This window comes from Piliocolobus tephrosceles, chromosome 11 (genome assembly GCF_002776525.5).
Source record: "Piliocolobus tephrosceles isolate RC106 chromosome 11, ASM277652v3, whole genome shotgun sequence".
In the NCBI taxonomy this organism is placed as follows: Eukaryota; Metazoa; Chordata; class Mammalia; order Primates; family Cercopithecidae; genus Piliocolobus; species Piliocolobus tephrosceles.
The window spans coordinates 64672919-64687114 of record NC_045444.1 but is presented as its reverse complement, the minus strand read 5'-3'; the positions used below and the strand labels follow the sequence as shown (position 1 = coordinate 64687114).

Below are 14196 nucleotides of genomic sequence, written 5' to 3'. Positions count from 1 at the left end.
GGTTTTGTGATATTTATTTATTTATTGGTATATGGGTGGTGTTCTGCTCATCACATGCCACTTTTCAAAATGTTCATAAAATTTCTTTTAAGTGCCTGCAGTGATTAAGAAAGCAGTACCTGAAGCACCTACTCCTGTTCCTAAAAAAGTGGAGGCACCACCAGCTAAAGGTATATCAAATCCTCATTATTAATATCTTTAAATTCCCATTAATTTTCTTTCTAAAAAGCAACATTGTCTTTTTTGACTGCTTTCTTATAATCATTTAGATAGTGAACTGATTAAGGACCAGTAAAAACATAACTCATTCCAGTTCTTTAATCTTTTCTAGGATGTTAACGAATAATTGTGTGCATGTGTTTATGTATGAATTATCCTAGAAGCTTCTTAACTAGCTGAGAATTTTAATGTATTAGTATGGCTCTCAATACTCATACACATAGCAATGGATCCCTCTTCCCCACATTCTGGATTTTATTCCATAAGTGGAGTTTTCTTATGTGTTATAATAATTATTTTACTATGTTTATTATTTTATGGAAAAAATCTAATGCTTGGATAATAACTATTTTAAAGAGCCTCACGTCCCTTTTGTAATGTTTAACCCAAGCATTCAAGGTTATTATAAAATGTCTACTTTTCCCTGCTTCCTAATTCACTTAATGCTTCAGACAGTGCTCTTAAGCAGTTAGATTATGCTGTCCCTGTCACAGCAGACTCCTCAGCTAATATAAGAGTGCGCAGCAGAAAGTGAGGCCAATGTCAGGGCTTAAATACTCTACAATGGTAATCACTTCAAAAAAGTCTTCATCAAGTTAAAAGTAGTAAAAATGGGTTCATATTGGTAATCGCTGTTATTAAAAGAAAAAAAAAAGAATGGCACAGGTACTTGGTGGACATTTCTTCCTCTATAGGAATGTTAGGACAAATGAGTGATTTGAGAAAGTAGCTTTATTGCCTCTAAAATGGATGTTCCACAGTACAGAGGGACTTCTGAAAAACCTTAGTTATTGTAATGTTGGTGTTGTCTCTGGTGTTTTTATTTCATGTGTGTTATTAAGCATTCTCAGCTAACTAAAACACCTAATATCTTTAAAGTGCCAAAGAAAATTCCTGAGGAAAAAGTACCTGTTCCTGTACAGAAAAAAGAGGCACCCCCAGCCAAAGGTATATCTTCTCTTTTAAAACTGACTTCCTCTTCTGTCTTTTTGCGTTAAGACTTTTATGTTTCATGTCTCTGTGTCTTGATTGCTTTTGATGACTTTTGTCTATGAAAGCTTGCTCTCGACAGTCCTAAACATTAAAACTGTATCTTTAAAGTGCCTGAAGTACCAAAGAAAGTCCCAGAAAAGAAAGTCCCAGAAAAGAAAGTCCTTGTGCATAAAAAAGAAGCTGTTCCCCCAGCTAAAGGTATTTTTGGAGAGATCTTGGATTTTCATGTATTGTTGCATGCAAGCCTTTATTCAGTTTTAAAAATATATATTTGAATGTACATCTTTGTTTCTTCAGTGTTTAAAAAAATAAGTCTTTTAAAATAGATGCTCTTTCAGGGAGAACTGTCCTTGAAGAAAAAGTATCAGTTGCCTTCCACCAAGAGGAAGTAGTAAAAGAAAGACTAGAATTAGAAGTAGTAGAAGCAGAAGTGGAAGAAATTCCAGAAGAAGAAGAGTTCCATGAAGTTGAAGAATATTTTGAAGAAGATGAGTTTCATGAAGTAGAAGAATTCGTCAAAGTAGAAGAACATAGAGTTGAAGAAGAACACAGAGTTGAAGAAGTACATAGGGTAATAGAAGTTTTTGAGGCTGAAGAAGTGGAAGTATATGAAAAACCAAAAGCTCCACCTAAAGGTATAGGGAATTCTTCAAATAATACAAATTCTTGTATCTTGCTCTAACTTTCCTTTGAAAGTAAATTTTGTGTTCAGTTTGGAAGATTAGAAACCCCATAAAATACTTTAAACTTGAGTTTAAACTAGTTGACATGAAGATTAACATCTCTTAACCACACGGAGTATAATTTTAGTAGATGATAGTAATATTTGATATCTACTTATTGAAGGAGGTCACTGTATGAGTTTGGAGATTATTTTTAAATTTGACTAAGGATGTTACACAATTGTTACAGGTGCCAAAATAACTGACCAGTGTCATTGGTTAAGGGAAAAAGAAACTCCTCAGTTCACTGAGGAATTTACACGTTCAGGCAAAATAACCACTGCTTTGTTAACATTTCAGTCAAACTGTTCACAAACTGAGAATTCCTTATCAAAAGCTTTTGCCAGTTTATGATACTTTTATTAGAGAAACAACATTAAGGAAGTGAAGTATTGTTAATGGCACCTGTATTCTAGCATACTGTGAAGACAAACCATAGCACAAATAAGTTATCTGCAATACCACTCTAGATCTTGCACAAATTAATAATATATATGCAATATGAAGGAATAGGTGTGTGTATGTGTTTAGCATATATAGAAAATTACAATATGCATGATATTTAGCAAATCAAAGCTCTTTTGGAAATAAATGTGTTATAAATTCAAAAAAATATAAATAAAGAATTTTGTGACCCCTCATTGTACTAACTTTAGTAGTAGTGCTCCAAAATACTTCAAAAGTTCATTCTAAACCAAAATACTAATATCTTTGAAGGGCCTGAGATATCTGAGAAAATCATCCCTCCAAAAAAACCGCCCACTAAAGTTGTTCCTCGAAAAGAGCCACCAGCTAAAGGTATCTTCTTGGTGAAAAATTACTACTTAACTTTACATACGATAGCACCTTGGTTGCTTTATAAGCACAAGTTTGCATTCCACTTGATGTCTTTCTTCTGTATTTCTTGTTTCTGACATGTCTAAACCAAACTAATATCTTTAAAGCAGCTGAGGGTCCAAGGGAAGTTCTCCCAGAAAAAGACAGTCACTGTTGTTATACCTAAAACAACCAAAGCAAATATCTCTAGTAACCAAATAGTGTGCCCAGGTTTCCTTCTTTGGTGCTATTTGATTATATATTCACTAACATGCTTACTGATACACACATGTTTTTCTATTTATTATTAATTATATTAACCTGGCAAATATAAATACATAGTGAATATGTGTTTAATGTTCCTACTTTGTTCATTTTTTTAAATCTCTTAAATTTCACAATAGAAATAAAAAAGTATACAATAAATAATATAAACTTATATCTTTAAAGTCCCTGAAGCATGTGAGAAAGTTATCACTGAAGAGAAGGTACCAACTCTTCCACAAAAACAAACAGTAATAGCATCAGCTGAAGGTGTACCGTTAATTTTTCTTCTCAAGTTCTTACCATTCTAACATGTGAAATTCCCCTGGATTCTTGTTAATATATTTTTTTTAATTCAATGCATTTGAAATACTGTAATGTATTTGATAAATTAATACATTATATTAATGTATAAAATTATTGTATAAAAATACTGTATTTTATATTGTCGCTGCATTCTGTTCTGTGTTTATCTCTCTCTTATGCTCTGCTTGTTAAAAAATTGTATATTTAAAAGAATATTTAAAAATAAAAGAAATTATTACTATTATCTTTAAAGTACCAGAGGTGCCTAAGAAAATTGTGGTAGAAGAAAAAGTACGTGTTCCTGAAGAACCCAAAGTTCCACCAACTAAAGGTAACTGCCTTTTCTGATTCATCATTAATGTAAAATCCTCTTTTATTCACTTACTATGTAAGAGAGACCATTCTCCTCTCAATGCCACAAGATGACATAAACTTCAATTTATGTTCTATAACATAATCCTGTCTTTTGAGGCAATACTTTAGGCATAAAGACATAAGCCCAAAGTTATTTGTATTGATCCTCTTATTTAATAACTAAATAATATTGATCCCTCAACTTGTCTTTCAAAAATAATTCATTTTGGAAGCTCTTCTGAAGTAGCTCTGAAAAAAAAAAGTGCGCTCTAAATGACAATAGAAAATGATACTATCTCCAGAAAGCAAAGTGTTTCTGATATAATGAATCAAGAACTCATCGACAAGGCAATTCAGAGAAATGCACTGACTACATTTGACTTATAGTTGACTTATAATTGGGGGTTGTTTTGACATTCTCCCTGTTAGATGCCCCTTCTAGGCTTGATACATTTACACCCAACTATAATGTTCTGAAAAACTAAGATAAATAAATATCTTTAAAGCACCCGAAGTACCCAAGAAAATTGTCCCAGAAGAAAAAGTTCGTGAAGCTGTTCCTAAAAAGCCTGAAGTTCCACCAGCTAAAGGTATACAGTGATGCTAATCACAACATGAAATAACTCTTGGTTTAGTTTTTCATGGTTTAAAGTGAATGTGTGTGACATTAAATCCTTATATTTTGTATCTTATATTTGTTATTTATAACAATTAATATCTTTAAAGTTCCTGGAATGCCTAAGAAAAGTGTTCAAGAAGAAAAATCACCTATTGTTATTTCTGAAGACACAGAGATGTACAGTGAGTGTAGAAAAATTAGTGATTCTTTTTGGTTTCATTCATGTCCTTAAATTCACTGTGTTTGTCTTTATAGCTTTGAAACGTAAATACACTAAACTCTTGTAAAAGCCTAACATGCCAAAAATATATGACTCAAATAATCTTTGTGTCTATTATCTTCAGACAATCTATATTTCCTCACCAATTTAAAAAAGAAATACTATACTTACCATAGTGTGTGATTTTAGAAAAGTCATTTGTCTTGTTAAATTTTCCTAACCTATTCTGTATGCAAGTGTCTTTTGCTTTGAAGCAATTTATTTTCTCAGATCATGAAGTAACTTAACTCCATAATAATATTTTAATTGGATTTTATAAAATCAAAATGTTTCACCATTATTATTTTTTGACTCTTGACAACCATAATTGGAAACATTTTGGCAAAGCTGCTCAAAGGACCCTAGGTTTTCAAGGCCACTCAAACCTCAAAAGAATTCTCAATACTTTTTTTTTTTTTTTTTGCTTTCATACAAAATTGGGATTAAATAATTTGAATGATGAAATAATCCAAATAGTAAAATATTGTGAATAGATACTGTTCAACAACCTGAATAGTAAAAATGACAGTAGTCAAAATATTCTTCCTTTTTTTTTTTTTTTTTTTTTTGAGATGGAATCTCACTCTGTCGCACCCAGGCTGGAGTGCCTTGGCACAATCTTGGTTCACTGCAACCTCTGCCTCCTGGGTTCAAGCTATTCTCCTACCTCCACCTCCCGAGTGGCTGAGATTATAGGCGCCCACCACCAAGCCCAGCTAATTCTGTGTATTTTTAGTAGAGATAGGGTTTTACCATGTTGGTCAGGCTGGTCTCGAACTCCTGACCTCAGGTGATCCTCCTCAGCCTCCCAAAGTGCTGGGATTATAGGCATGAGCCACTACACCCAGCCCTCTTCCATTTTTTTTAATCTAAAAAATTTCCTGATGAAACTCAACTTTTTTGTTGTTCTTCCTGTTATACTAAGTTGGGATAAAAGAATATAATCACTTCCTCCTTTGAATATTCTTTCTATTCTTGACTTTAGTTATTGTTTTCAGCCAGTTTTTCTTCTAAAAACTGGAGAAATTTTTGTTGTCTTTATTTGCCTTATTTTCTAAATAATTAATTTTTAAAATTTTCTGCCTCCAAACCCTAAATGGCTTTTACATTCATATTAAATTGTGAAACCATATATTAGATGTGATTTGAAAATATAAATAATGAAGCTTCTAGAAAGGGAAAAGACTTACTGAATTTCTAGTAGGTCAAATATAGGAGAATTCTCAATGCGCAATTCAGTATCTTCCCTGTTCTTTATGAACAAATCCATTAAAAATAAGACCAATAGGACAATTTTACCAATAACTTTCTCAAGGCAAAATGAAGAATTATATAGTCCTTGCCTGAACAATTCATCCATTTTATTATCATGATCATAGAGAAATGCTTAGAGTCTTATATCATGAAACTGGGAATGAGGCTATCCCCAGCCAGTGGATTCTAGCCACTAATTTGCCTCTATGTACTAGTATTAATTTTGGTGATGAATGTGGTATTATATATTATATTTTTCTTAATACAATTCTTTATCCACCTTGAAACATCCTAATTATTTGAATACTAATATCTTTAAAGTTTATGAAGCATCTGAAGAAGCAGACCTAGAAGAAAAAGTACTTGTGACTCAACCTCAAAAGACAAAACCCAAACTAGCAAAAGGTATATAACAATGATCCAGTCTGAAGAAAAACTATTTTTTGGCTCCTTTTAAAAAGCTCCATATGTTTCTTCACCATTTATAAATATAACTATACTCATATCTTTTAAGTGCCTGAGCCACCCAAGAAAGTTGTTCCAGAGGACAAAATATATGTGACTATTCCTAAAAAGAGAGAAACACCAGCAACTAAAGGTATATTTCAAATACATCAAACCCAGATGAACATCTTTGGCTATACGACTCAAACGTTGCATGCTTTATATAAATTACTGTTTTTACAACTTTTAAATGTAAACCTACTAATATCTTTAAAGAACCTGATACAACCAAAGGCGTTTTTCCAGAGGTGGAGGTACCTGAGGCTATTCCTGAAATTCCAGAACATCTTCCAACTGAAGGTATAATTCTCTAGTTAGGAAAATCTAAAGAAGAAAATATACTGTCTTCAGTCTGCAAAATGTTTAATGTTTAATATACATTCTCACAACCTCTAATGTTAAAATACTGTCTTTAAAGGATCTGATACACCCACAAAAAAGAATGATCTATGACTTGCCCCCAAGAAAGTCAAATCCCACACATATAATATGCAAAGATAAAATATTAGAGCAAAAATAACATTTCTAGCATAAAGATCTCTGAAATGATATTAACAAATCTAACTTTCTTAGAATGTCATGTCTGTATGCCTTTGCCTTTTCTCAATTAAAAAACAAATACTAATATCTTTAAAGAGTTTGAAGTCTTCAAGGAAGTCATTCCAGAGGAAGAAACTCCTATTGTTAAAAGAAGAAAAACACCATCACCAACAGGTACAAGTTGGAAGAAAGCTTTTTAATCTCATGTTTGCAGTTATACTTAACACATGTAAAAATACTAATATCTTTTAAACCACAGTGGCTACAGAGGAAATCATTTCATAGATGAATCCCCCAAGTAGAAGCTCAGCCGAATGTATACATGTCCCAGTGAGTCACTCAAGATACAATAGAGGGAAAAAATGCCTTTAACTTATACACATGAAAGATGGTTGAGTCAGTGTATTTTCAAGAGGACTCCAGAGAAAACATATATACACACGTTATGATCAAAACATGTCTTAAAGAAAAGAAAATGTTTAATTCAGTGTAAAGTTGATCCATAATATCTCTACAAGATTAGAACACCGCCCAGAATATCCTCCAACCAAGGCAAAAATAATTCCAGTTAAAGCTGGAACTCTCCCTTCTATGTTCATTTGCTCCTCTCATTGCCTTTTATTTTTCAAGCATCATACATTTTTTTCATTTTGAATATCTTTAGATAAGTCAAAACATGGAAAACTTTAAAACCTCCGGAACAATAATTGCATCGTAACACCCATGGTATTCTGTAATTTAAAGAATATCTGAATATTTTGATATTTTTTCTCAGTCTGGAATCTTTTGGTTGTTCTCTCCTCTCCTAAACTTGAAAAACACTCACCTTTTTAAGGTGTCGAAGGTGTAGATGCAAAAAAGAGCCAACCTAGATTTTTCAAAGTGGCTGTAATTTGTTTTTCTCAATATAATAGCCAGAGGTATAGCATTAATTTTAATCAATGTTTCCACTTTCCATGATCTAATTTTCTGTGCATCTACCATTCCAAGAAATAAAATTACTAATATTGATAGTGTCTGAGGTGACCAAGAAAACAGCCACTCATAACCAAATACACTGCTACAAAAGAATCTGATTCTGAGGGCAGGGAGTGGGAGAAGGTTCCCATCTGGAACGTTCTGTATGTGCAGTTATGATGGAAACTCTTTACTCCTCTTCATAACTCCAAAGTACAATGCATTCATATCTTTAAACTGCCTGAATCACCTCGAGAAGTTGTCCCTGTAAAGGAAACACCCATGGCTGCTCCCCTTGAAATTGAAATACCTCTCACCAAAGGTATCGTTCATCCTGTCATTCCTTCCGTCATTTATTTAATAACATTTAATAGTGCTTAGTATGTACAGGGTGCTAGGGAACTGGAGAATAATAAACAAAGACAATTAATATTTGGTTCCTCTCCTCAAGATTTTATACCTTCTCAGATTCTTTAAAGGAATCATCTTTGTAGCCATAAAAATCACTTTGGTTCAGCTCATTTAATTAATGTCTCCACTGATCCTTTTAACCTCTAACCATAATACTAATATCTTCAAAGCACCTGAAGCTATGAAAGAAGTTGTTCCTGAAATGAAAATGTTTGAGGATGTACCTGAAGAGCCAGAAACTCCACGTATGAAAAGTACGTTACCCTGAACAAATGTGGAAGAAGAAATTATCTGTCCGCTGCTCTTAAAACTGTTTTTTTCTAATACTCGTCATAAATTCTAAATATAAACATACTAATATCTTTAAAGTGTCTGAGGTTCCACAAGAACTTTCCTCTAAAAAGAAAATATTTGTGGCTGTTTCTGCCAAAACAGAAAACCCTCCTACTGAAAGTATTCATTCAACAAATCCTTTATAATGAGAGTGTAGAGTGTTGCGAGAACTCTGTGAGGTTCTGGAGGAGGGGGAGCACCTCTTCTCAAGGATCTACTAACCCCTTAAAAGACTTAGCCTATTGGTTGAGCAAAGGGAGGATGGAGGGAAGAGAAGAAAATGTGGTTATATTTGCTAACTTATTGTGGTTACTGTTTTCCATTAATAATTTTAACTCTTAAATGTGAACTACTAATATCTTTCAAGTGCCCAAAGTTCCTCAAGAAATTACTCCTGCAAAGAGAGTTCCTTCCAAAAAAAGAGAACCCCCATCAGTTAAAGGTACAAGTCACCATGCTCTCAGGGTCAAGAACTAGCTCTTCTAGTTTTGAGAATATTTTTGCTATTCCTAGTGATCTGCAGAACACTAAACATAAAACTACTAATTTCTTAAAGTGCCTGAAGCTCTCCAAGAAATTGTCCCTGGAAAGAAAATGCTTGTGGTTCCTCTCAGAAAGCCCGAAGTCCTTCCTGATGAAGGTATATCTTGCTGGAAGCTTAGAGGGGTGGGAAAATGTCTTTTCTTGTGTAAATATGTTTCTTGATTGTGTTGATTCTTGTAACTTCTAAATGTAAAATTATTCATATCTTCAAAGTGCCGGAGGCTCTCAAAGAAGTTGTCACGGAAAAGAAAGTGCATCCTCCCCAAAGGGCTGAAGTTGTACCTATCAAAGGTACATTCTTAACTGTCCCCTTATGGTGGGATAGTGGGTGGGGCGATAGGAAGGATCACCTTTCCAGCCTTGAAGATTATTTTGATGTGTACATGTGAATCATGTCTGTGTTGACTCTTGTGACTCAAGTGTAAATGTATTAATATCTTCAAACTGCCTGAATCTCCCAAAGAAATGGCTACCAAAAACAAAGTACCAGAAGTTCCTCCTCTAAAACCTGAAACATTACCTATTATGGGAACTTGTTACCACTGATCTCAGGCTCAGGGGAAAAAGAAGAGCTCTTTTGTTCTTGAAAATGTCTGTGTATCTATCTAGTCGTCTCTGTATTTTCTGAGTGTAAAAATACTAATATCTTTCAAGTGCACGAAGCTCCCAAAGAGATTATCCCGGAAAAGAAAGTGTTGGTGGTGCCTCCTAAAAAACCTGAAGTTCCACCTGTTAAAGGTATTTGTCACTGACTTTAGGCTTCAGAAGACCTAATTCTTCTGCTCTTGAAAATATTTTGTTCTAGTCGTCTTCATAACGCCTAAATGTAATTTCACTAATATCTTTTAAGTGCCAGAAGCTTCCAAAGAGGTTATCCCCGAAGAGAAAGTGCCCTTGGCTCCTCTTGAAGAGCCTGAAGTCCCACCTGTTAAAGGTAGTTGCCACTGATCTTAAGCTTCAGATCTCATTCTTTTGCTCTTGAAGATATTTTTTCTAGTGGTCTTCGTAACTTCTAAATGTAATTTTGCTAATATCTTTTAAGTGCCAGAGGCTCCCAAAGAGGTAGTTCCTGAAAAGAAAGTGCCAGTGGCTCCTCCTAAAAAGCCTGAAGTCCCACCTGTTAAAGGTATTTGTCACTGACTTTAGGCTTCCGAAGATCAAACTCTTCTGCTCTGGAAAATATTTTTCTAGTGGTCTTCATAATGCCTAAATATAATTTCACTAATATCTTTCAAGTGCCTGAGGCTCCCAAAGAAGTTGTTCCTGAAAAGAAAGTGCCCTTGGCTCCTCCTAAAAAGCCTGAAGTGCCACCCACAAAAGGTAGACACCCTCATGTTGCTGTGTTTGATATTGTTTGTCTTTACTTTGTCTAATAATGAAAATACTAATATCTTTAAAGTCCCAGAGGTGCCAAAGGCAGCTGTCCCAGAAAGGAAGGTGCCTGAAGCTATTCCTCCCAAACTGGAAAGTCCTCCCCCAGAAGGTATGCGAAAGCTATACAAACTATTGGAGAAAAGTGACTGTTATTTTAACTAGGAAATGATATGTTAAAAATCCTACTACTTAGAGATGATATAATTCTAAATAAAACAAATGTCAACTGCGATCCAAAATATCTTGGTGTGTGCTTATATGCAAAAGGCATCCATTGTTTTCACCTTTTCTAAACATAAATTACAAATATCTTTGAAGTGCCTGAAGTGCTGCCACCGAAGGAAGTGGTCCCAGAAAAGAAAGTACCAGTGCCTCCTCCCAAAAAGCCAGAAGCTCCACCTCCTAAAGGTAGGTATCATTACACACTGTCAGTCCGGGGGGCCTGGGGAAAGAGTGTACAGAAGACTCTGCCAATCTAACAAGTTGTATTTGCTTGGGTCAATGTGGAGTCGATATTCCCCCTTTATAGCTTCTAACTAAAAGATACTAATATCTTCAAAGTTCCTGAAGCTCCTAAAGAAGTTGTACTTGAAAAGAAAGTATCTGTGGCTGTGCCCAAAAAACCGGAAGCCCCACGAGCAAAAGGTATTTATTCCCACTCCTCTGTTAAGAAAAACTTATTGTCTGTACCCCTCACAATCATTGTAAAATATGCCTTTGCCATTCATAAACTATAAAAATACTAATATCTTTCAAGTACCTGAAGCTGCTCAAGAAGTTGTCCCAGAAAAGAAAATTCCCAAGGCACCGATCAAAAAACCAGAAGCCCCCCCAGTTACAGGTACATGTCAGCTCAACCTTATCCTGCAGAAGAAATCTCTCTTCCATCCTGAAAACAATTTTAGTCCATTGCTCTTCATTAACCTAAGTATAAAACTACTAATATCTTTCAAGTGCCAGAAGTTCCTCAAGAAGCGGCAGAGAAAGAAATTCCCGTGGCTCCACCCAAAAAACCAGAAGTTACAACTGTCCCAGGTACACTTTAGCCCTGACTTCATTCTGCAGAAGAGATATCTTCTCTCCTACTGTAAACAATTTTAGCCCATTTCTCTTCATTAACTTAAGTCTAAAACTACTAATATCTTTCAAGTGCCTGAAGCTCAAGAAGTTGTCCCAGAAAAGAAAGTTCCCAAGGCTCCGCCCAAAAAACCAGAAGCCCCACCTGCCACAGGTATTTTCACCCCTATCCTTTTTCTGCAGAAGAAATTCCTCTTCTGATCTTAGAAATATTTCAGTCCATTTATCTCATTAACCTAAGTGAAAAACTACTACTATCTTTCAAGTGCCTGAAGTTCCACAAGAAATTGCCCCAGAAAAGAAAACACTGGTACCTCCTAAAAGGCCAGAAGTTCCACCTGTTACAGGTACTTGTCATTTGACCTTAAGTTTCAGAAGATCCAATTCCTCTGCTGTATATTTTTTTAGTAGTCTCCATAGCTCTACATGTAACTTTACTAATATCTTTTAAGTGCCAGAGGCTCCCAAAGAAGTTGTCCCTGAAAAGAAAGTGCCCTTGGTTCCTCCTAAAAAGCCTGAAGTCCCACCCGTTAAAGGTATTTGTCACTGACCTTAGGCTTCAGAAGATCTAATTCTTTTGCAGTTGAATATATTTTGTTCCAGTGGTCTTCATAACCCCTAAATGTAATTTTACTAATATCTTTTAAGAGCCAGAGGCTCCCAAAGAAGTTGTTGCTGAAAAGAAAGTGCCAGTGACTCCTCCTAAAAAACCTGAAGTCCCACCCGTTAAAGGTATTTGTCACTGGCTTTAGGCTTCAGAAGATTGAACTCTTCTGTTCTTGAAGATATTTTTCTAGTCGTCTTCATAATGCCTAAATGTAATTTCACTAATATCTTTTAAGTGCCAGAGGCTCCCAAAGAGGTTGTTCCTGAAAAGAAAGTGCCCTTGGCTCCTCCTAAAAAGCCTGAAGTCCCACCTGTTAAAGGTATTTGTCATTGACTTTAAGCTTCAGAAGATCTATCTCTTCTACTCTTGAAAATATTTTTCCTAATGGTCTTCATAACTTCTAAATGTAATTTCACTAATATCTTCTAAGTTCCAGAAGCTCCCAAAGAAGTTGTTCCTGAAAAGAAAGTGCCAGTGACTCCTCCTAAAAAGCCTGAAGTCCCACCTGTTAAAGGTATTTATCACTGATTTTAGGCTTCCGAAGATCAAACTCTTCTGCTCTGGAAAATATTTTTCTAGTGGTCTTCATAATGCCTAAATATAATTTCACTAATATCTTTCAAGTGCCTGAGGCTCCCAAAGAAGTTGTTCCTGAAAAGAAAGTGCCAGTGGCTCCTCCTAAAAAGCCTGAAGTGCCACCCACAAAAGGTAGACACCCTCATGTTGCTGTGTTTGATATTGTTTGTTTGTCTTTACTTTGTCTAATAATGAAAATACTAATATCTTTAAAGTCCCAGAGGTGCCAAAGGCAGCTGTCCCAGAAAGGAAGGTGCCTGAAGCTATTCCTCCCAAACTGGAAAGTCCTCCCCCAGAAGGTAATAATGAAACTATTCAAATTACTGTTTTTTAAAATACAAACTCCCTCCTTAGTGTTGTAAAAACTTTTTTTTGCAAACTATTACATGTATTTTAGTCAATTCTGGCATTAAAATGAGCTCATGTCTTTAAAGCTTTCGAGGAGCCTGAGGAAGTTGCCCCAGAAGAGCCTCCTGCTGAAGTTGTGGAAGAGCCAGAGCCGGCTGCGCCTCCACAAGGTACCTGGCAAGAAAGCTGCTGGGACATGTCAGCTGCTCTTTCCCCTTCCTGCCCTGATAATTCTGGGTGCTCTGAGCTTTTGTCTCATTTCTCAATCTTCATTCTTTCTAAAACATACCTTCTAATTCTTTAGTGACCGTGCCACCTAAGAAACCTGTCCCAGAAAAGAAAGCACCTGCTATCGTTGCCAAAAAACCTGAACCACCACCGGTGAAAGGTATTCCTCACTGCCACTAACTCCCTATCCAAAAAACTGTCTTTAAAGTGCCATATTCCACTGTTCTGCTTCATGATTTTCACATTTCATTGAAACCATGAGCTTAAACAACTACTAATATCTTTTATAGTGCCTGAGGTGCCCAAGGAGGTTGTTCCTGAAAAGAAGGTGCCTCCGGTGGTTCCCAAAAAGCCAGAAGCCCCACCTGCTAAAGGTATATGTAGCTTTCCACTGTTTGATGGAGGCAGATGGAGCCCCCAGCTTCTAAAAGGGTTTTGTTCTGTGTAAATGTGATGGATGTTTACTGGTGATTGTTTCTAATGTTAAAATACTAATATCTTTGAAGTGCCTGAAGTTCCAAAAGAAGTTGTTCCAGAAAAGAAAGTAGCTGTTCCCAAAAAGCCAGAAGTCCCACCAGCAAAAGGTACATGTCACTAATGAGATTCTGCAGAAAAGCACTCACTCTTGTCTAAAAAGTCACCTATTATCAAACCCTTTATTTGCCAATCCTCTTAAATCTACAACTACAAAACTGTCATTCTGGATTTTTAGGGTGTAAATGCTTTTTAATAACATCACTGACTTTTAAAAGTGACATATTTACTTATTACAAGCATTGGAAAAGTTTACTAACTTGGTTTGTTTATTCTTAATAGGCCGTATTTTCCTCCCCACTATATGAGGATCCAAAGACAGATCACTGACCTTATTGTGAAATTTGTTCTTGGATCT

The 14196-nt window shown here is 35.4% G+C and overlaps 1 protein-coding gene across 1 annotated transcript in view; it reads left to right on the top strand.

Moving 5' to 3' along the window:
* The window catches only part of TTN (titin), a 272956-nt gene that overhangs the window by 132608 nt on the left and 126152 nt on the right, over positions 1–14196 (top strand). The window contains exons 148-163 of the mRNA XM_026454265.1: positions 93–170; positions 1099–1167; positions 1321–1410; positions 1551–1847; positions 2652–2732; positions 3574–3651; positions 10137–10220; positions 10331–10414; positions 10494–10577; positions 12388–12471; positions 12777–12860; positions 12944–13027; positions 13163–13246; positions 13381–13464; positions 13595–13678; positions 13811–13888. Of these exons, the coding sequence (XP_026310050.1) occupies positions 93–170; positions 1099–1167; positions 1321–1410; positions 1551–1847; positions 2652–2732; positions 3574–3651; positions 10137–10220; positions 10331–10414; positions 10494–10577; positions 12388–12471; positions 12777–12860; positions 12944–13027; positions 13163–13246; positions 13381–13464; positions 13595–13678; positions 13811–13888 (1527 nt within the window). The remainder of the gene's footprint in view (positions 1–92; positions 171–1098; positions 1168–1320; positions 1411–1550; positions 1848–2651; positions 2733–3573; positions 3652–10136; positions 10221–10330; positions 10415–10493; positions 10578–12387; positions 12472–12776; positions 12861–12943; positions 13028–13162; positions 13247–13380; positions 13465–13594; positions 13679–13810; positions 13889–14196) is intronic.